Genomic DNA, 22,367 nt, shown 5'->3' with positions numbered 1-22,367 from the left:
ATGAGTAATAGTTGTCTTATACTTAGGTAATATATGTACTAATATAACCAATTTCAACCATACTGTGATAATGCAACAAGTTTTCTTGAGCTAAATAAACAAATTTGTCCCTTCCAAATATACGCTAATTCATTTTTATGCCAACTATGTCTACATCTTTCATGCTGTAACAACATATATATTTAGGAGCTTAATGGCCCATCATTGTCCACTTATTTAGAGGAATACACAACATTATTGATTGTTGAATGCTCCTACCATAACCAAGGTTCTAAGTTCAAACTACAAAAAAAAATAAGAACAAAACTTAAATAACAAAGATGAGACTTACTTTTTCTCATATCATACACACAAGTTGACAAACCATGAAATGATGTTATCCATTGCATGATTTAAAGTCTCTATTTTGCCCTTCACTAGATTTGGTATAGTCAAATCTTCTCTCATGACAATGTTTATCAAAACTTTAACATTTGGGCATTCAATGTTATCATCAAATATCATGGCTATTGCAACGATATTATCAATTGATCCTATAGCCAAATGGCATGACGTTCATTTCACCAGTATTAAAAGCATCTCAAGCAAAATCTCGTTAAAAATTAAAAGAGACAACAAATTCAATTACCTTCAATCTTTTTTTTAGGCGTATTATGCTCTTTTTCTTATCCTCGGGAAGATTTAAGTTGACATTTCCAACGGATTATCTCTATGTAATTATCTTGTTTTCAACTTTTTCCTTTTGAGATTTTGCCACTTCGAGCATCCTCTTCTTTATTGCATACTTCAATTTCTTGAGTCACCTTCCCTTTTATTAACTTTAAATATTGAGATTGAGAAATTAAAATCACCCACTTCTCTTACACATCCACTAGATACCCAATGCTTTTTCAAGATATCCTCACCTGTGTTGCAACTAAAGTATCCTATAAAACATATAAGAGTGAAGGCACCATAGGTAATGTAACAAAAGATTCTATGTTGTATATAAGTACATCATAAGTAAACTTACAATTCGACTAGCACTTTATAGAGTGGAGTCATCAAAATAATCATTATTATTTCTTTTTCGTGCTTCTTTTCAAAGATTTGAACGATAGCAAAGCATCCCCAAACAATGTCTGGTGTTCTTGATATATATGAGAATAGATTTTAAGAAGAAACTGAAAGAGCAACGATTCATCCTTAAATAGATGTATGTACTTCTGAGTCAACATGACCTTGAAGTTTAAAACTTTCTTGATGTAGATATAAGTATAGAATGTTTGGAATTAGGGTGTAAAACGAACATCAACAAAATAAAAAGTATAGCATGTTTCGACTTAGAGTGTAAATCGAACTACAATGTATGGAAAACATTTTTGTAGAATCCATACAAATATGTAGTTAAAAAATTTCTCTGTTAGCTCGTTTGAAGCTTATTTTTAAGATTTGTATGGCACAAGAACCCGTTGTCAAAGATACATACTGAGTTAACTCCCCATTTTCTTCACAAGGGCTCCAATAGGTTATCTCTGTCTATTATATTTAATGGGCAACCATTGCCTAAAAGCTCTTGTCGATGCCAACTCAGACATAATAGTCGGGCTAAGTGGAACGAATGATCTTTTTCCTTTCTTGTGGAAGCATTTGTCTATCATCCTTGTTGCTAACACTTGAATATTGTATCTATGAATATGTAAAAAACATAAATATATTATTAAGCAAAGTAATGACATACCATAAGCACAATAATTACAAACCCTAAGCATACATCATTATTAAGCATAGAATGACATACCAAACACTTATCACAATCATTATTTATCTACCCATCTACCCTCACAATCATATCTAATATATGTTGACATTGTATCATCAATCTCATTAGGTATCTGAACATTGGAAATCCTTTAAATGACTTCATAACCACACTTTTGAAAAATATACCATATTTCATCTTTATGTAAACACTACAAGAAATCAGGATTTTTCCGACGCCGAAAAATGTCGAGAGAAGTAAAAAATAGGTCGGGAAAGGATCTTCCGACGCAGTCCTCGACGTCGGGACAAATGTCGGGGAAAGTGAGTCGGGATAGGCTTTCCCGACACTGTGTTGGTCATGCGTCGGGAAAGCCTCTCCCAACGCCATCTTTTCCGACGCAATCCACGACGTCGGGAAAGCCTCGTCTGCTTTCCCGACGCCATGTACTGCATCGGAAAAGCCTCCCCCGACAGGCTTTACCGTGCAGCTTTGTTAAGGAACCGTTTTGCCGACACTATACTGAAAGCTCGAGAAAAGCACTTGAAAAGGTTCGTTAAACTTGAGATTTTTCTTGTTTGTCCAATGTTACGCCAACCCTATGATGCACAGATGCACACATATTCATTCAATGAAAGTTGTTTCAATAAAACAAATATTCATTTAAGATATATTTGTTTTGAAAGTCATTGACTGACTTAGCTACAGGGTGACAAACGAGATCTTGAAAAAGTGAGAATGGAGAGAGAACTTGAAAGATAGCAAAGAGAAGGTTGGCGGCGAGCTACGGACGGAGGAAGGCTGAAGCTGAAGTTGCAGTCGCAGCGACGGATGGCGGCGACGGACGACAACGAAGATGGAAGGGACGGCGGCGAGCTACGGACAGCGACAAATGTTTCTCTCTCTCCGAACCATTTAGGATAATTGAACTCTTTGTACTATATAATGATTTTTTGTATGGGATTGTTGAGTTTGTTTTAGTCTGTACCTGATATTATAGTAACCCTATGGGTGACTGTATCTTGTGCACAGAGGACTTGTGATAAGGTGTCCAGTTGATGCCTAGAGTTTCCATCACCTAGACTAGATAAAGGTGAGGGCCCTATGGACACCTAGATTTCTCATCTCAGATAAATTATAATGAAAAAGGCTGTTGAGTTGTCTAGAGTTGTCTCATAGTTATATAGGAAGTCAGGGTATATAGTAAGAAACCAAAAGAGAAAAGTTTAATAAATGAGTTTGAGAAATCTGAAATGCTTTGCTAAGTTTATCTATTGCACAATGATTGATATGCATATCTTTTTATAAAAATAATTGTCACTCACGAGGCTTTATAGCTCACACTCTTTCAAAATATTTTGCCCTTTTGTACAAAGAGATCATGGTTCCGATGTTTGACTACATTATGCCTACTATGCTAGAAAATTGAATTATTATTGTGTATGACTTATTTTCATTCATGGATTTAGTTCGTAATTAAGATAGTGAAGAACTAAGAAAGTTGAGGTCTATAATAGGCTAGTAAAGAACCAAGTGTACTGGGATTGTATGTAGTAGTTTTGTTGTTGTCGTTTTCTCCAAATTTTACATGTCTATATTAGACTTGATAAACCAGTTTGGTTGAGTCGGATGTTCCATGTCTTATAAGATACCACGTTTTTATTGATTTTCACCGGTCATATGTTTTTGTTTAAAGTTAGTTTAAAGATCAAGTTAAGCAAGGTTCGACGAGTGTCATTAGAGGAGGACGATGTCCATTGGCTTCACGCCGTCATCTCAGGCCTAGTGAGGAGTTGGGCTTGGGATGGGGTGTGACAATAAAGAAGAGAAGAAATAAACTCAACACATGATACATAGGATTGAATCACAAAAGAGTCTAATTACTCAAGCCAAAAGAAAAAAAGAAAGAGAGAGAGAAAGAAAAAAGGAAAGGGGTTCATATGAAGTGAACTACATTAACGAAGATTGGTATACAAAAAGGGAAAAGATGGATTATGTATTATGATGGAGGTGGGAATAGAACGACTAATTAAATCTCTAAATGAATGTGAAAGTAGTGTTTGCATTGAATAAATGAAATACTAGAATATATAATGTGTGCAAGTAGAGACTTAATTAAAGAGTGTAAAAGAAGGAAAAAAAAGTGAAGGAAAAAAAAAAGGATTAATAGTCATAATCATCCATTCGTCGGGAGTTTCCAAGATCATCTCTCATATTCATACTGGAACGTTGAACCAAAGTGACCAAGGCTTGAACCACTTCGGACATTGGAGGCCTAAATTCGGGCTCTGATTGAACGCAAAGGGCAATTATATCTGCAAATCTAGACACCGACTTTGGTGGATATAAGCCTCTCAATGCAGGATCCACCATTTTGTCCAACGCATCTATGTCATGCAGTTGTGGTGTTGCCCATCTCACTAGACATTGTTCCACTTTTGCCTTACTCCTGTAAACATATATGTAACAACTACGTTCAGAACCAAAACCAATCAACTCTTTTTACTCAAAAACATGCAAAAATCAATGTTACCAACAACAAACGGAGCTTTAACTAAAGTAATTAAGGTAAAACATACGAGTCATAAGGCATCCGGCCCGTCAACAATTCCAACATCACCACTCCCAAACTGTGAATGTCACTCTTCAGAGTATAACTTGAACCCTTTGTACTGCATTCTGGAGCCTCATATCCACCTCCAGGGTTTTGGCTTCTACTCTGAAATCGATCGAATCAACAAAAATTGCTTAATTTCAGAACACCCATTTTTACCAATTAAATGTATGGAGTGGAGAAGTACGTAGTGAACCTTATAAAATGTTGCCAAACCGTAGTCCGAGAGACGAGGATTAAGTTCGGCATCAAGCAATATATTAGAGGACTTGATATTCATGTGAATTATGGATGGCGAGCAAACTTCGTGAAGATACCTGAAAACAAAATAACAACAATAACAATAACAATAAAAAACAACAACTGAATATTTGATTTGTAAGATGAATTAGGTGAATGATTTTGAGTAGGAAATTAAGCACATACTCGAGAGCTCTTGCAGTCCCCAAAGCAATTCTGACTCTGGTGTTCCAAGTGAGTGGTTTACTGAAGTCATCAGACATATGAAGAAACTCATGAAGTGAACCATTGGGGAAAAATTCATAAATCAACAAATGATGTCCCTGCTCTGAACAATATCCAACAACTTCTGCTATGTTTGTGTGATTAAGTTTTGAAATTATTGTTACTACTTCACTGAACTCCTCTGTTCTCCTCCCTTGAAAAACTGATGAATCTATCTTCTTCACTGCCAATACCTATTTACAAAAATTAAATTTCACCATATTAATATATACACACACACACACATACTAATTAGATAAATTAAATTACCTTTCCATCTCCAAACTTGGCCTTGTAAACACGTCCAATAGTACCCTCACCAAGAAGTCGAGCGGGAGCAAAATTAGCAGTGGCGGTTTGCAAATCAACCAATGAATAAGAAGTTGCACGAAACGAAGTGCTTCTCGTCCTCGAATTCAGACGGGTTGCAAACTGATTATCACTGAAGGACCGAACAGGATCTAAAGGAGCTGGTGGTGGTCTAACCACACTAACACCACTTTTTATGTCAATAGAAGCATCTGAATTGAAGGATTTTCTATCAATCCCATTATTATTATTACTATCATTACCCTTTGAGAGTTCTTGGGAAGTGAGTGGAGTGAATGATCTGTGTTGGCTTGTGTCTTCATCAAGATAATGAGATACATGCCTCCTCCTTTTTGATGTCATTCCAATCACTACTGCTATTACTGCTAATACTCCCATTGCTATTCCTGCTATCACTAACCCACTTTTCACTGCCGAATTCTTGTTCGACTCCTCCTTGTTCGACTTCTTGCTCGTTGGAGATACCGTCCCTGGTGGTGGAGGTGGTGCGGGTCCAGTTGACCAAGAATTTCCTACAGTTCTTCACATAATATAATAAACAATTACATTTCAAAATATTTCGTGCACATGAAAATCAATAAAATTACGCATAATGTTAAACCATACTCCAAATTATCTATATCTTCGAGACTGTCAGGAATCCAACCAGTGAATTTGTTATTTGCAACATTCCTATAGTCAAAACATTAAGAGCGAGTTTAATTAACAGAAACTATGCGTCTTATATCATATTTTGGGCCTACTACTTACAAATCATCAAGTGGAAGGTCAGCAAGAACGTTGATTGAACCTGAAAATTTATTGTCTTGTATATGCCTATAAAAAATTAAAAATGAATTAAAATAAATTTAAAATTATTGACAAAAATGAAACTGGACATGAAATCTTATATTAATTATTTGCTTTTCTCACAATACGGTAAGGCTTGAAAGCTTCTTAAAACTTTGAGGTAAGTTTCCTGAAATTTTGTTGAAGGACAAATCCCTGCAAAATAAACACATTACACTCACATTTGTTACTTAATGCAAAACATTTATGAATCAAAACTTTAGCAATTTTATGGATAAACAATGTTCATGACTGATTGAATTGATTAAGGACGATGTCGTTAATAGAGGAAGAAAATACAGAAGAATATGTTATAGTTACACGTTTGAAGACAATACGAGACTTACAGCCTTTTGAGTTTAGCCAGCTTGCCAAACATATCACTCAGTTGATTGCTAAGCTGGTTATGACCAAGATTTCTGCAGGCCAACAAACAAATCAAGCCCCCAACATATAATTCATACAACATGTGGCTAATATATTTATCTATTTCTTGATCAAAAGGGTGCGCTTCCCTTTGACTTTTAAAGTTTTTAATCCAGAAAATAACTATTTTTAGAACAATTTTAAGTGGTTGATAGCTCTTCAAAATAGCATTTTGAAGAGTTAAATAAAATGGACCTTTGTGAAAGAAAAAAGAAAATCTCTAGTTAATCCAAATACGCCCTTAGACAACATACTACTTTGATATACTTACAGAAATTCAAGTTCAGTCATCTGAGATATTGAATATGGCACACTACCAGTGAAACTGTTCCCAGAAAGATCACTGCGTAAATAGAAAAACACATGTATCAACAACTTAACCCATCTATGAAGTGTTCTTTTTTAAGTAATTTTACTAATTTAGATGTTTCTAAAAATTTTCCTAACTACTAACCTATTTCAATTAGTTGAGGATTCTACGATCTAACAATTTCAAAAGATACGTAGACTGCTTTATTTCATTTCATTGTTAATTAGTTTAAAAATCAATTATACTGTGTTTATCAAATATGATATCAAAGCCTACCAACAAAAATATGGTCAAAACAAATCGGCATTGCACATATAGCAGACCAAAAATATTAATTAGTAGATATAGTTTGGATTAACTTTTAAAGTGTTTAAATTTGAAAAAAAAAATCATTTTCAAAAAATTGAGGTATTTGGTTAATTTTAAAAATGCATTTTTAAAAAATAAGATTGAAAAATAATCTATTTTAAAGAAACACTCCAAACCAAATTTTGAGAAAATAGGTTTTTAAACAAAATTATGTATACAAACACTTCTAACCAAACATGCAAGTATTAAAATTTTCAACTCATTTTAAAGAAAGTGTTTCGAAGAAAATGTATTTTTGAAAATCATTTTTTTCCATAGTATTTTTGAAAATCATTTTTTTCCATAGATAATCTAAATGCAATCTTAGTGTGTGATTTTTTTTTAAATATAGTAAAATTGCTAAATTTAGATCTAGCTATTAAAGTCAAAATAGTGATGAAATCCTATTAACCATATAGAGTCTATATAATCGATAAATATCGGTGTTACGGTCTATTATTAATGGGAGTCTATAACTAATAAATTTTGCTATAGTTTCAATTTTCTAAAAATATTTTTACACAGTCAATTATTAGTCTTAAAAGTTACACAAATAAAATGGAATTCAACCAAAAAATGATGATTCCAAATTAAAGAGGCATCATCTGTTGTTGACGATCCCATATTAGAAATACATATATGCCTAAAAAATCTTTATAAGATTCACGAGTCACTCTTCTTATCATTATTGCAAACATGATTTAAAAAACTGTTCCTAAGTGAAAATATATATATGTATATAACTCAATAAAAAAGGGGAAAAAAAAAACAAGAAAAATTGACTTACATGTGAACTGCATTAGGGGGAAGTTGGTAGGGGATATCACCACTGAGGCTGTTCTTGCTCAAATCACTGTACTATCACAAGTGAGAGCATGCATATTACCTTAAAACTGATGTTGATTAATTAACAAAAACATGTTTAGAATAATTATAATATTGATAGTAAGTAGGTCTCACAAGTAGGTGACAGATGCCAAATTTGAAAGCTGGTAACCCATTGATCCACTTAGTCCAAAATCTGATAAACTTCTGTAGAATATTAAAATTAAAAACCAAAGTAATTGAATTAAAATAAGAATAATAATAATAATAATAATAAGAGAGGAAAATTTAGAAATTACATTTCTGTGACGGATGATCCTGAACATTTTATCCCTTCCCAAGAATCTCCACATGGATCACCCCCACTTGACCCCCAACCAGTGAGTTGTGAAGGTGAATTTAAACTACTAAACATCACATTCAATGCAGAAACTGCAACCATTTGGAAAATTATTCATCTCATTTTTCCATATAACCATGATTCAATTGGTTACAATATATATAAGAAGGAAAATCTATTTGTTGAAATATTAGTAGCGTGTATCAAGAAAACGAAACTACAAACAAAATAAACAAGGAAAAAGAATCCATCTCCATGAAAATCTTGAAAGAAAAAAAAAAAAAAAAAAAGCGAGGAATGAGAATGAAACTGATAAGAAGACAATAGGAATTGGGCACGACGGGTTACCGTCTGGCGCTTTCGTTTTAGAAAAAACTCCGACTCCATGGATGGAGATCTGGATGATCCAGAAAACAAGAGTAGTGAGGTTCATGTTTTGTGAAAGAAGACAATGAACCAAAAAGGTAATCTGGAATAGAAGGATTCAATTATGGAGAAATTTGGAAGAGAAATCATCAGCAGCCATTGGAAAAACCAGCCTTCCAAAATTAAGTTAGGCCTTTTCTGCCTTTTGGGGTTTGGATTTCAGATCAATATTCCACAAATGGGATGCAGATCTTAGGGTAAAAAATTAAACAAAAGAGACAAATGGAGCTGTAATGCCATCATTAATACTTAAATCCTAAAATTAGTATGTGAGAGAAGCATTTTTCTTATAAGATTATCATTATTCTTTTGACTTAGTTATTGAGGTATCTTTGTTGTTGTTGTTTTTTCAATTTTGAAATTTCTATAAAAAGTTAGTTATCCATAATTGGTGATGGTTGAGGTAGTTATTTTGATTTTTTGTTTTTCCCAATTATAGAAAGTTAGATCGGTTTATATAATTTAGCTATGCTATTTGGGTATGAGCTGTTATACAAATGGGTTAGATTGGTAGGTTAAATGCCTTACAGTTTGTAACCATTCCTTTCTCTTCTATCCTTTTTCAAGCAAAGAAACGAATTGACCCCAGAGGCTAGCTGAAGCTTAAAAAAAAAAAAAAAAAAAAAAAAAAAAAAGAGAACACTTTGATGCCCTAGCAAGGGTGTTATCGTTCAAAATTATATATGTTTTTAAATAAATAATTTATATGTGAATTGATTTATGAGAATTTGGTAAATTAAGTTAAATGATGTAAGTAAAATGTTAGAGTTAATTTAGTAAGAGTTTCGTAGTATTTAAATTGTTGTGTTTAATTATGATATGAGTTATGCTCGTGACATGATAGGATTGAAATAATGTTATAATCTAAATCATCTTAAGTTTGAATAAGAATACACATAAAGAGTTAAAGTCTTACGATAAGTTTTTTATTTCTTCTCTCAAAATTATATTCTATTTTGTGATTATTTATTTGGGGCATTCATCACAAGTTTCCAACCAAGTGGTAAGAGAGCATGAGTTTGGAGTGATCGAGTTTAAAAAATTGTTTTTGCAAATGACAAACAACAATTTAGTTCCCTTCCAAATACCTTGACTTGCGAAAGAAATTATAGCATTTGGTGTATTCAAATATATGAAAGCTCTACTTGCTTCTGTGAGACATTGTTAATAATATAGTTATGAAGAACCAGAAAGTGATACAACTTTAAGTTAAGGTCAAGGAGAAACTTTACAAAATACAATAAAGGAAAGATCAAAAGGCTCTTACCATCATTCATCAAGTCATTGATGATTCAAATTTTAAGAAGATTTCTAGAGCAACCACTACACATCAAGCATAGAAAATTTTGGAGAATACGTATAAAGGAGCGTAGATCAAGGTTGGCATTCAAAAATTTAGAGGTGATTATAAATCACTGCATATAAGAAGTTTGAATTAGTTTCATATTATACTTCAAGATTGATAACAGCAGTACCTGAAATGAAAAGAAATGTTGAGACAATAAGTGATAAGCAAGTAGTAGAAAAGATATTTTGCTCATTGGATGATAAATTCAATTTCATCGTCGTAGCTATTGAAAAATCAAAAGATTTGAGTACAATGTCCATTAATCAACTTATGGATTCTTTATAAGTCCATGAATAGAAGCTTGTTAAGAAAAACAAGCACCCAGCGTGGCCTTCGCCTTTTGATGGATAAAAAACAAAAAGGACTCTAGAACCTAAACCTTAGTATAATGCTGCAAAAGAATTGTAGCTATTCTTAATTCGGAATCTATCAAGACTTATTTAGAGTGAAAATATGGACTTCTCATCTTTTATTTATGTTTCAGTAGAAGTTGTGTCGTTAGTTTAAAACATGAAAGTACAATTGAAAACCTTAAAAGAAAATGCTAATTACAATGTGTAGTGAAAGTTTAAAATGTCAAAGAAGTAGTAGCAACTAGGAAATTATGTTACAATAAGTATTGTGTTTCAAAACCAAGAATGTTCTTAAGAAAGTTAAGCAGTTGAAGGTAAGGATACTAATAACTTGAATAATGGGGGGGGGGGGGGGGGGGGGCCGTCTATAGCTTGGATGGAGATTGATGAGTCTAATGGTCTCTTTTCGCTCCACCCATCCGCACGCAGTAAGCTCCCTTCCCAATGGGGATGAAATAGTTCATTGACGGGGCTCATGACTTTTTCGACTTATGGGCTGTGGAAGACAGATTCAACAACGAGTGGAACACAGTTGCTCCCAGGGATCAACATTTATTCTTCTTTCCCGCTAAAAGAACAACAACTTAATAAGTTCGAGAGACGATGATTCTTTGTTAAATAAGAAACAATATAATAATGCAAATAAATCAGCAGCGACTCAAACAAACTTATATCTCCTGTCGGGTTGAGAATGATGTTTTTTTGGGCAATTTCGACTTTCACTAAAAAATGCTGGAAGGTCGGCTCTAAATTTTTTGTAATTTGTTTATTCTTTTGGATTTTTCTGTTTTTAATTTTTTTTATTCTGTATATCGAGTATATAGGAGAATCGGAGAAAGAAGAATGTTGGTATGTTATATATATATATATATATATATATATATTATTTAGACAATGGTTTGAAATGGAGAACGGAGGGTATGTTTTTTTCATCCACGTCAAGAACAAAAAAGAAAAATAGAGTCTCTAATATTTCTGATTTTTTTATATTATTTATATATCTTGGACTGTAGTTTGAATTGAAGTGTTGGATGAATGGTCTTAATTTGTAGGCTTTGTTGGAAAGCAGTGAGATTGTATTTTGTGATTCAACTAAGTGGTTGAATTAATAGTCTATCGGTTTGTTGTATTTTCTTTGATATATGTTTGATTTACAGTGCCTGCACGATTTTAAGAAGGTTTTAGTATCAAAATCTACATTAATTATATCTCACCATATCCAAATTTGAAATGCACAACTTTAAAAACCCAACTATTCTACTTTTTAATCCATGATAAATTTTTAAATTAAAATCTCATAAATTAAGAAAAGAAAAAACTTAACTAATCTCGCAAACACATCTCCACAGTATCTCGCAACTTAAAAAATAAAGATACCAAACTCCAAATCAATTATCTCGCATATTGCAACTCTCAAAATTGAAATTTGAAATCTCAAATAAATTTTATATGCGTTTTTTAAGTGTTTTAAAAATTTTTATGGTGATTTTAAACATGTTTTATTAACATTTTAGTTACAATTATTTATCTCACAATCATCTTAGATCTATCTCGTCACACCGAAAATTGAAGTTTTTAATCCCATATAAATTTTGTGTGTTTAGGTGTTTTAAAAATATTCTATACGGATTTATTACATGTTTAATGGGTTTTTTTTTTTTTTTTTTACTTTTTGTTTAATATCGCAAACATCTCAAACGCATATTGCAACTTTAAAACTTTAAACGTTCAATTCCAAATCAATTATATGTACTTCTTTTTATGTGATCTAGGGTTATTTTAGACATGCTTTACGAAGTTTAAATTTTTAGCTTCAATTCGCTGACATCTCGAAGATTTTCGGAGAAATTTGGTTCGTGAAGTTGAACTTATCTTAGTGTTGTAGTTACATTGATTTGATGTGATGTGGTCCGATCTCTAAAATTTGATCTTTTGATTCTATCTTAGTCGGATGCTCACGCTTGGTTTGAGGAACCGAAGCATGTGATGTTCTTGAAGTTGGAGTATTGGAAAAAAGCTTGTATCTTTAAATGAGCTTCGGAGTTGGGAAGTCTTCTACTTCTTGGTCCTCTAGGACCTCTGAACTTCTCTATTTATAGAGTTCCCTTGTGGGCTTTTATAGACTTAGGAGTAAATTAAGTCATATTTATTTTTGGACTAAATTAAGTTTTTTTTTTTTTTTGCTCAATTAAATTTTAGTCGAAATAAATTATATTTAATTGAACCAAAATAATTAATTTGATCCAATTGTCATAATAAAGATATGTGACATCAGAATTGTCCAATTTGTCTTTAAATTTAATTTGGGACACATGTCAACTTTTAGTTAATCCCAACTACAATTATTTTAGTAAATGTCCTGCCAATTTATTTGTAATCACTAGAAGAAATTTGGGTTTTAAAGTCATGTGGAAAAAATGAAAAATGAGCTTTAATGTCGCTTTTCAAAAAGTGGATGTTTAATGTTAGTTTTAAACCGACATTAAAGCTCCCTCTTTAACGTCGGTTTAAAACTGACATTATTTTTAAAAGCAACATCAAAGTTCATTTATTATTTTATTTTATTTTTTTAATTTTGTAAAATATTAATGGTTTCTCTCTCTTACTTTACTTTTTTCTCTCCAAGCCATATGATTTTACAATCCCTCTCTTTCTCAATTTCTATCCTACTCTTCTCAATCTTCGTCTTACGCCTTCGATCCCTAACACTACTTTAAACAACAGCCGCAAGAAATCCATCAAGCCAACCCGTGCTCAGTCATCGTTGAACCCAACACTGTGATCCCTCGTGCCCAGCGTTGTTGTCGTCGAACCACCACGTGCCCAACCTTGTCGTCGTTGAACCACCACTAGAAGAAATCCATCGTCGCTGTGCTCGCCACCACCGTAAACCCACCCATGCTCAGTAGTCATCCAACCCACCACTGCTTTTGTGCTTGCCACTAGAAGGTCCGTCCCAACCATCGCCATCACCGTGCTCAGCCGTGTCTATCTCGTAATCTTGGATCTGGTTAAAGCTCGTGGCCAGATCTGCATTCAAAGCACCGCTCATTGAACGCCTTGAACGATTATGAAGTCGCCCATTGAATTCAATGTTGGCAGTTATTGAATACCTTGAACGATTTCCAGCTGAAGATATTCTCATTAGAGATGGTATTTCTTCCAAAGGCTTTGTAATTGATCTATTTTCGCTCACATTTGTTCGATTTAACAGTGTGAAGTATGTCGATCTCAATGTTAGCAGCATCCTAATGTTATTCCGACGTGAAGAAGAAAGTGGTAGGGCTTATAATGTTATTTATTTTTGTCTTCATTTTCTCATGATATTACTTTTAATAGAATATCCCTAATTGAACTTGAATTTTGTTTTGTGGTCTATCAGAATCAATCAAAAATATCCCTATTAAGAAAAAGTTTACTGAAGAAACAAATAATATTTGACTTGATGAGGCTCAACCACTTTCAATTAGAACTAATGAATTTGTAGTTCAATTTCTTGTTGAAGTTTTATTACTTGTTTTGATTTTGATCGGTGTGTTTTTATTTATTTTAGAATGATGCAGATAGAAGTTAAAGCACCTTGAAGAAATGACTCCTCTAGCATACTACAACGTGGAAGACAAAGACATATATCAATTATTACAAATATCAAACTTAAGTTATAAAAGGTTAGAGCACCTTGAAGATATTGTAATCTTTTGGATGCGAAGAAGCTTTACAACTAATAGTCACTGAGTTCATCTCCACTTTTGAAGAGCATACTTTGCTGGTAGTCTACTATAAGTCATTGTTGAACTTTTAGACAACGCTAAGCACGATGAATTAGTTTAAGAGCTATTAGTATTTGACATTAGCATCTATATTTTCCTTTATGTCTTTTTTTTTTTTTTTTTTGTATGAAGTTAGGCGTGAAATTTTGTTTCCTTAACTTTATCTTCATGGGTTGCTGTTACTAGTAACTTTTTGATGAAAAGGAAAATAAAAAAGAAAGAAAACTAATCATTATGCTAATATTGATATTTGTTTAATTACCACTGTGAAGTTGGTGTTTTCTAATCATTGTTCATCTTTTGGTTTGAATTAGATATGGGAACGGAACTATGGTGGTGAACATGGTAAGGGGCTGGTGGGATCTTATATTCCACAAGATTAGAGTAGTTTTTGGCTTTGGAATATGATTAGGTACTTGCTATCTTAGAATAGAGTTCAGTCTTTTGGCTTCTGAAGATGCTTCTTATTTGCATATCATCTTCATCTTCATGAATATATAATCCGTATTGTATTCCATCCATTTTTTAGAATCAAAATTCATTGTTGGATTCTGAGCTTACATATAATGAGATACGATTGTCACTTTTTTTTTTTATCAAATTTTGTCTTGTTCTTTGTAACTGATGAATCATATGTTAGCTTCCAGTACAGATTTAAAAAGTGGAGATGAAATTGATGGTTGTTAAAGTTTTTTATAGACTCATTCTCAAAAGTTGATGATGGTTTAATTTCCTTTTCACCTTCAATAATCACCTCCTCATATTCTCTGTAATGTGGCTTTTGTTATGTTTATAGGAAATATAGACCACTCACTTCAAAGTTTAAAGAACCCATTTGAAATCAAGCTTCAAATTTCGTACAAGTGATAGTACCTGAGATCTCAACAAGAGGTAATTAGTTGGGTTAATTTTAATGAAATTCTACCTATTTGGTGATTAAAAGAGGATTGCTTAGATTGTAGAAATTCTACCATAGTTTAATTAATAGATACAAAATTGGGTTCCTCGATTTAAGGGTTAGATGCCAAAATCTCTTCACCATTTAATTAGTAGATAATTGCTTCAGCTGAATTAGTAGGTAGATGGAGATTGAGTGATGTTCGCTAATTTGTGACTTTATTTGGCGAATGAATATGGATTTCATATGGGTTCTTTACACAAATCTCTAAATTGGAAAACATTTGTTGCTAAATGCTTGAAGGTTCAATCACAAGCTTTTCCATAGTTCAGAAAATTCTCTTTTATGCTTTACTTTTGAAAAAATTAAAAAAAAAAAAACCTTCATGAAAACTATGAGCCAAACATTAGGTAAGTATTATTCCTTTTAAACGTGAGGTATTTTTTTTTTTGTAAGTATTAATGCTTTTTTGCAAGTAAATTAGCTATTCCACCCTAAAGGAAATTTGTGTAATTCCTTCAAGTACAAAAGAGGTCGAATGTCGGTATTAAATAAAAATAAATTTGTAAAAACTAGGCTTTAATGTCGGTTTTAAACCGACATCAGAGTTCAACCAACATTAAAGGGCTTCGATAACACTATCAAAGATGTCGGTTGAAAACTGACAAACCGACATTAAATAGGCCTTTAATGTCATTTTTAAACTGACATTAAAGGACTTCAATAACACCATCAAAGATGTCGGTTGAAAACTGACATTAAAGGCATTTAATGTCGTTTTTAACCCGACATTAAAGAGGCCTTTAATGTCATTTTTAAACCGATATTAAAGCCCAACCGACAATAAAGGCCTTTAATAACGCTCACAAAGATGTCGGTTGCCAAGTGACATTAAAGGCCTTTAATGACTGGCCCTCCTTTTCGTTGTTTTGTGTTTGTAAGCTCCATCATGCACACGGTACGCCTAGTACTATAGAAACGGTTGAGAAACTTCTTTTCTAGTTGTTCCCAGCTGTCAATGACTTCCGACTCCAAATCGATGTACCACTCGAAAGCATTTCCTCTCAAGCTTGGAATGAACTGCCTGAAAAGCTTGTCTCCTTTTTATCCTGCATTCTCACATGTTTTAACAAAGTGGGCAATATGCTGCTTTGGGTTGCCCTTTCTATCAAACTGCTGAAATTTTGGAGGTTGGTACCCAAGTGGCATTCTCAAGCTGTCGATTCTCTTGGTGTACGACTTAGAGTACATGACAGAAGTTTGCGGTGGTCCTCCATACTGAGCTCTAATGGAATTTGCGATCATATCATGTAACTATTGAACTGAGAGAGAAGCAATAGAAGCTGATTGTTGTTATAGTTGGTTTTCTTGCACCACATTCTTCCCTTTATCAGTAGCTTTGACAACATGAGTTTAACTTGACTCAGCAGTTTTCACGAGTCTACATCTGCTCTCTCAAAGTTGTGATTTCGTGGTCTCATTCCTCCACAACCTTTATTAAGAGGTTAATTTTCCTCTCCATCTCTGTCATGGCAGCCTCGACCGTTATATCAGCCATCATGATAGACATCACGTCAGAGTGTGCTTTTTTCTTTGACTTGCTAGAGGCAGAATCAGAATTATCATACAAAGAATTTTCTTTTAGGACAATCCCAGCTTTATGAGACTCCATTAATTGCTTAAGAATGCTCTGCGCGATGGAAGAACCTTGATCTTGCTCCTGGGTGATTCCCTTAGAAAAACTGTGAGTGATGGGTCCTGTGTAAGCATCGCTTGCAACAGAAGATTTGGATGTAGCCTTCTTTGATGCCATTGATTTTCTCGTAGATTTGGATGACGAGAGAGAGATGAAAGGTAGAGATGTCCTACTAAGCGTGCCAATTTATTCATATAAGATTTCTAGAGAAATTTGGTTCGTGGGGTTAACTTATGTTGGTGTTGTCGTTACGTTGATTTGATGCGATATGGTTCGATCTCTAGAATTTGATCCTCTTATTCTCTCTCGGCTGGATGCTCACGCTTGATTTGAAGAAGCGAAACACGTGATATTCTTAAAATTGGAGTCTTGGAAAAAAACTTATATCTTCAAAGGAGCTTCAATCTTTGAGGGCGATCGACTTCAGAATTTGGGAAGTCTTCTAGCTCTTTAAGATAATTCTCTCTAGACTTTTTACAGTGAAAATTTTCTAACCGCACAAACGAAGAGAACTCCTCTATTTATAGAGTTCCCTGGTGGGCTTTTATGGACATGGGTCTGGTTTGGTCCATGGACCATACCCATGGCCTTAATCACATTGATTTGCAATATAAATCCTGAAGTGATTGCTCAATTTAAGAGCATTATCAGTGGAGATTGGATGAGAAGAGTTGAAGAATTCAAAAAGAAATTATGCAGAGTTCATAATTTCATTTTCTCTAAATACTCCGTAAATTGATCACTAATTTGATCCCGCAATTGCATTCTAAAGTCAGATAATAGTAGAAAAGACTCTTGTGGTCATCTATGGCTTGAGCATCAACAAAAAGGATCATGAACCGAAGGAGAATTCTAATTCAAAGGTTAGTGTTCTTGAAATTATATTTTTGCTTAATTTTCAATTTTATGTTAATTAGATGAAATTAGAGTATTTCTTTAGAATTTTCTTCCATTGCTATGGCTTGTCTTTTCATCAGTTAAACGATCATGTTGACTATAATAAATGATTATTTAGATCATATCAACATGATCGTGTAATTCGTTTTAAACTGATGGGAAAAAGACTTCAAATTAAAATGATCCTGTTGACCATGGTAAATGTGATCGTGTTAACCATGCTAAACAATTGTATTGATTATGGTGATTATGGTAAGTGATCATTTAGATCATGTCAACATGATCATGTAGTTCATTACAAAAAACGGGAAAAAATTTTCAAAATTAAACGATCGTGTTGATAATAGTAAACGATTGTATTGATCATTTAAAATGATATTGAAATGATCTTGATAGTCTTGAATATGAGGAAGATGATGAAGAATATTGAAACAATCGTGAAATGACTTTAAAGAATCTTGTCGAAAATGATGAAAAAGAAATAGGAGATTTAAACAAAAGAATAAATATAGCTTAAAAATATAAGAAAAAAAATCTGGAGATGAAAAATCTAGAAAATAAGGAAATACAAAGAAGGAAGAATCAAAGGAGTAGAAAGAGAAATCACGAATTGTCTGCAATATTCAAGGACAAATCTGAAAATTATGAAAAATATTTTACTGATTTTATGGGCTTTTGTTTTTTGTCACACAAGCCGTAAATATTTTTTGGGTATTTTGTTACACGGATCGTAAATATGCTTGGAGTTATTCTACGTTAGTAGAGGGAGAGCGATGGAGTTATTTGATAACTTCTCCCTCCATCCCTCTCAAATGGTCAAGATACATAGAACTTTTTTTTTTTCCTTTAATTTTCACCTCTCCTCTATTTTTTTTCACGATCTCTAATTTGATCTCCAAATCTCTCAAAATTTTCCTTTACCAAATCAATATCATAGAAGCCCACACAACTCTCTGTGTGATTTTCACCTTGAGAATAACAAGGAAAGCTTTGTGGTGTTCTTGGAAGGAATCTACAAATATTAGATTTTTTTTTTTTCGTTTCCTCTTTAGAAAATCATGTTGAGTTTTAATTTTTGTGTTTCTCTGAGTTTTGTGGTTTCCAAATTAAATTCATTTTACAGAACATTCATACGCTTCCGCTATAGGAATTTCATTACTTCGATTTTAACTTAGAGTTATTGGCCAATTCTCTTAGAATTTTTGAATGCTAGAGATGCCTAACATGTCGATGTGTTAATCTCACAAGAGCAAGAACTAAAGCATGCTTGTGTATATTATTAGATTGTTTGGATATATCCAAATTGAGGTTGAAGGGTGAAAAAAATATCATAAACGCTAAGAAAGCAAGTACTTTTTTTGCCAAAAAAAAAAAAGAATTTTTCAGATTTGAAAATTTATAACCATTTTTAAGTATCATAGATCTAGTAAAACTTACATAAATGTAACAAAAATGTAAACTATCTACGGCCCGTGTAACAAAGACCATAAAGCTAGCTATTTTTTAAATATTCCAAGTTTGTCCTTCCCTCTTTTTTTTCTTCCTCGCGATTAGTCTTCCTCCTCCTGTTATTTCGTGTTCCTCGATGATTTCATCTTCTTCTTATCTCTTTTTCTTGTCTGCGATTTTTTTCCATCATCTTTCTTATTTTTCAATTATTTATTTATATCGTTTAATCTTTTCATCGTTTTTCTTCTTCGATTTTTTTTACTTCGATTTCTTTCCATCGTTTTTCTACTTTTCCTCTTCTTTCTTTCGTTGCAATTTCTTTCCATCGTCTTTCTTCTTCTTCTTTTTTACACACTTACATTTGGATAACCAAACCTAAACAGTTAGCACTGTGTACAACAAAAATAGCAAAATCTAAAAGATCGTGTATAAAGAATTTTGAAAAAAAAATCATTTGATTGGAGTAGCCGAATGTAAAAGATCGTGTATAAAAATAAAAAATTGTGTATAAAGAATCTTGAAAAAAAATCATTTAGATTGAAGTAACCAATGTAAACTATCGTTTTAAAAGTAAACAATCGTGTAAATAAATCTAAACGGTCGGTACCAAAAGAATTAAAAAAATCGCGTACCAAATTTAAAAAAAAATCATTTAGATGATCGTGTAACAAAATTAAACAATGAAATTGAAAAGATAAATTGTAGTCATATATCGCGTATAAATTGTAATCATATTCGCGTATAAATTGTAATCATATTTAAACGGTCGCGTATAAATTGTAGCCATATCTAAACGATCGTGTATAAATTATAGTCATATCTAAACGATCGCATTATAGTCATATCTAAAACGTATAAATTATAGTCATATATTGAACCATATCTAAACGATCGTGTATATATTAAACCATATTTAAACGATGACGAATAAATTGTAGTCATATCTAAACAATCGCAAATATATTACATGGTGGGTATCTGCTCTTTTTTCGTTTTTTGAATTGCTTCATAGAACGTAAATATTTTGCCATTTTTTATATTTTAAAAACACCCCATGAATCTATGACAATTTTTAAATATTATTGAATATAAAAAATAAAATTACAAGCATTATTTCATTTCGTATCTTATACACTTCCTCCAAATTTACTCTTTTCTACCTAAAAAGAAAAAAAAAATCTCAATCTTTCTCATTCTCTCAAAAAAAAAAAAGCAAAAAAAACTCTCTTTCTTTCCTAAATTTCCTTTCATTTCTCTTTATTTCCCATGATTCTTTTTCCTTTCTTCTTCCCTTTCCCGTGAAATTTCCAAATACGAAGCCGTAGCTCACACCGCTGCACGTCGACGACTCCAGCTCCTTCCACCGCCGCAGCTTCCATCAATCCACGCTGTCGGTAACCTGCTCTTCCTCCTCCTCTTTTCTTTGACTCTCTTCGAAGCCAACGACAACTAGAACTCAGCGTCCCGCTGCTGACAATCGGATTCATCATATACGATGGGCCAACTGCAGCCAAGTCGACCATTAAGGCCATTGAATTTGACGGTGTGGAGTTTCACAGAAGGGTTTTGACTGTGAAATTGGATGATGGGAGGAGGTTAAAGGAGAAGACGGATGAGAGGGCGAGATGGATGGAGGGAGATGACAGCGTGGAGTATCGTTCCCATTGGCATGAAGAGAGGATAAAGCACGAAATGGCTTTGGCAAGGTTATTGAGACAGATCCAGAGAACTGGCAGGCGGTTGTATCGGCTTTCGAGAGGATCAAGAAGGTAGTTTCTTGAATTCCTTTGAAATGTTTTTGAATTAGCGGGTTCTGAATTGTGCGTTATTCTACCACCCACCACCCGCAGCAATTTCAACACTCGACAATTCGCCTCACAGAATGCCCTCGGACTTCCTGCTGCCGCCGTCTACTTCAATTCCTAGAAGCAACCTGCATCCAAGAAAGGCTGATATATATAACATATCCATATTCCGTACCACACTTTGTATGTTAATACCATACCCTCAACTTTTTTTCTACTTAGCAAATTTAGGCCTTCCCCTGCTGTTTCCCCCATAAACACACATGGAATAAATAAATCTTTATTTCCCCCCATGTTTTCTGTTCTGTTTAAACAGGGGAAATTGCCAAAAATAACTTAAAAAAGGAGGGTTAAATGACTTTTGGGATAGTTTTTGAAAATAAAGGGTTTTAGGACAATTTAGGTGTGAATGTACAAAAATGTCCTTCATTAAATTTCTCTTTCCCTTTCCTTTCTCTTCCACGTAAAAACTTTCAACTTTGGCTTTCCCTTCTCTTTCGCGTACAGTTGTTTCTCTTTCCCTTCTCTTTCGCGTAGAACACCTCAAGTAAAAAAAAAAAATCGTCTTTTGTTGGCTTTTGAAATTTCCCGCTCTATTCCTACACTCTACTCTTCGAAGATACTTCGATCGTTCATCACTTGCCGTTCATTGGTCCTCCATTGCATTTCGTTGCTTCTCCTTTTCGAACCATTAAATCAACTTTGAGTCTTTTCTCTTATTTCAGTGAGTTTTATCTCTAACCCATTTTTAATTTATTTGCTGTAAATGTTTGGTTTAGGTATTTGTTGTGAGTTTCATCCATCTGGTTTAGGCTTTTTTGGAATCGACTTATTTGCTGGAAATTAGTAAGTCTCTTAGGCCTTCATGGTTTATCTCGCACGTATCTCGCACGTATCTCGCATGTATCTCGCACGTATCTCGCACACATCTCGCACATTCCAAACTTTCACTATTTATTTCGAAATGAAATTGGTACCCCTGCTAATCCATTTGGAGTGATTCTATTGATGTTTAGTAAGTCTCTTAGGCCCTCATGGTTTATCTCGCACGTATCTCGCACACATCTCGCACATTCCAAACTTTCACTATTTATTTCGAAATGAAATTGGTACCCTTGCTAATCCATTTGGAGTGATTCTATTGATGTTTAGTAAGTCTCTTGGGCCCTCATGGTTTATCTCGCACGAATCTCGCACACATCTCGCACATTCCAAACTTTCACTATTTATTTCGAAATGAAATTGGTACCCCTGCTAATCCATTTGGAGTGATTCTATTGATGTTTAGTAAGTCTCTTAGGCCCTCATGGTTTATCTCGCATGTATCTCGAGCGTATCTCGCACACATCTCGCACATTCCAAACTTTCACTATTTATTTCAAAATGAAATTGGTACCCCTGTTAATCCATTTGGAGTGATTCTATTGATGTTTGTTAAGTCTCTTAGGCCCTCGTGGTT

The 22,367-nt window shown here is 33.5% G+C and overlaps 1 protein-coding gene and 1 long non-coding RNA gene across 3 annotated transcripts; one reads left to right on the top strand and one right to left on the bottom strand.

Annotated features, from left to right (window-relative positions):
* Positions 1-3,712: 3,712 nt before the first annotated feature.
* LOC103488592 (protein STRUBBELIG-RECEPTOR FAMILY 5) lies at positions 3,713-8,988 on the bottom strand. 2 transcript variants are annotated; one of them, XM_051082598.1, is made up of 14 exons: positions 8,615-8,988; positions 8,226-8,358; positions 8,062-8,133; positions 7,889-7,959; positions 6,715-6,786; positions 6,365-6,436; positions 6,102-6,173; positions 5,940-6,005; positions 5,796-5,861; positions 5,130-5,709; positions 4,782-5,053; positions 4,552-4,672; positions 4,321-4,460; positions 3,713-4,190 (listed from the first exon to the last, which is right to left on the bottom strand). In XM_051082598.1, exons 2-14 carry the CDS (start codon positions 8,277-8,279, stop codon positions 3,905-3,907), a joined length of 1,944 nt encoding a protein of 647 aa, XP_050938555.1. In that variant the 5' UTR covers positions 8,280-8,358; positions 8,615-8,988; the 3' UTR covers positions 3,713-3,904. The 2 variants fall into 2 exon arrangements, with proteins under 2 accessions (XP_050938555.1, XP_008445635.3); XM_008447413.3 differs by having other exon boundaries at positions 7,889-7,954.
* An 11,312-nt stretch (positions 8,989-20,300) lies between these two features.
* LOC107992307 (uncharacterized) lies at positions 20,301-21,199 on the top strand. The gene is made up of 2 exons (XR_001764830.2): positions 20,301-20,872; positions 20,954-21,199. It is a non-coding gene; the product is annotated as an uncharacterized LOC107992307 (long non-coding RNA).
* Positions 21,200-22,367: the final 1,168 nt, after the last annotated feature.

The sequence above is a fragment of the Cucumis melo genome, chromosome 3 (assembly GCF_025177605.1).
Source record: "Cucumis melo cultivar AY chromosome 3, USDA_Cmelo_AY_1.0, whole genome shotgun sequence".
NCBI lineage: Eukaryota > Viridiplantae > Streptophyta > Magnoliopsida > Cucurbitales > Cucurbitaceae > Cucumis > Cucumis melo.
Note: the sequence above shows the minus strand (reverse complement) of the source record. Positions and strands in the feature narration are given on the sequence as shown.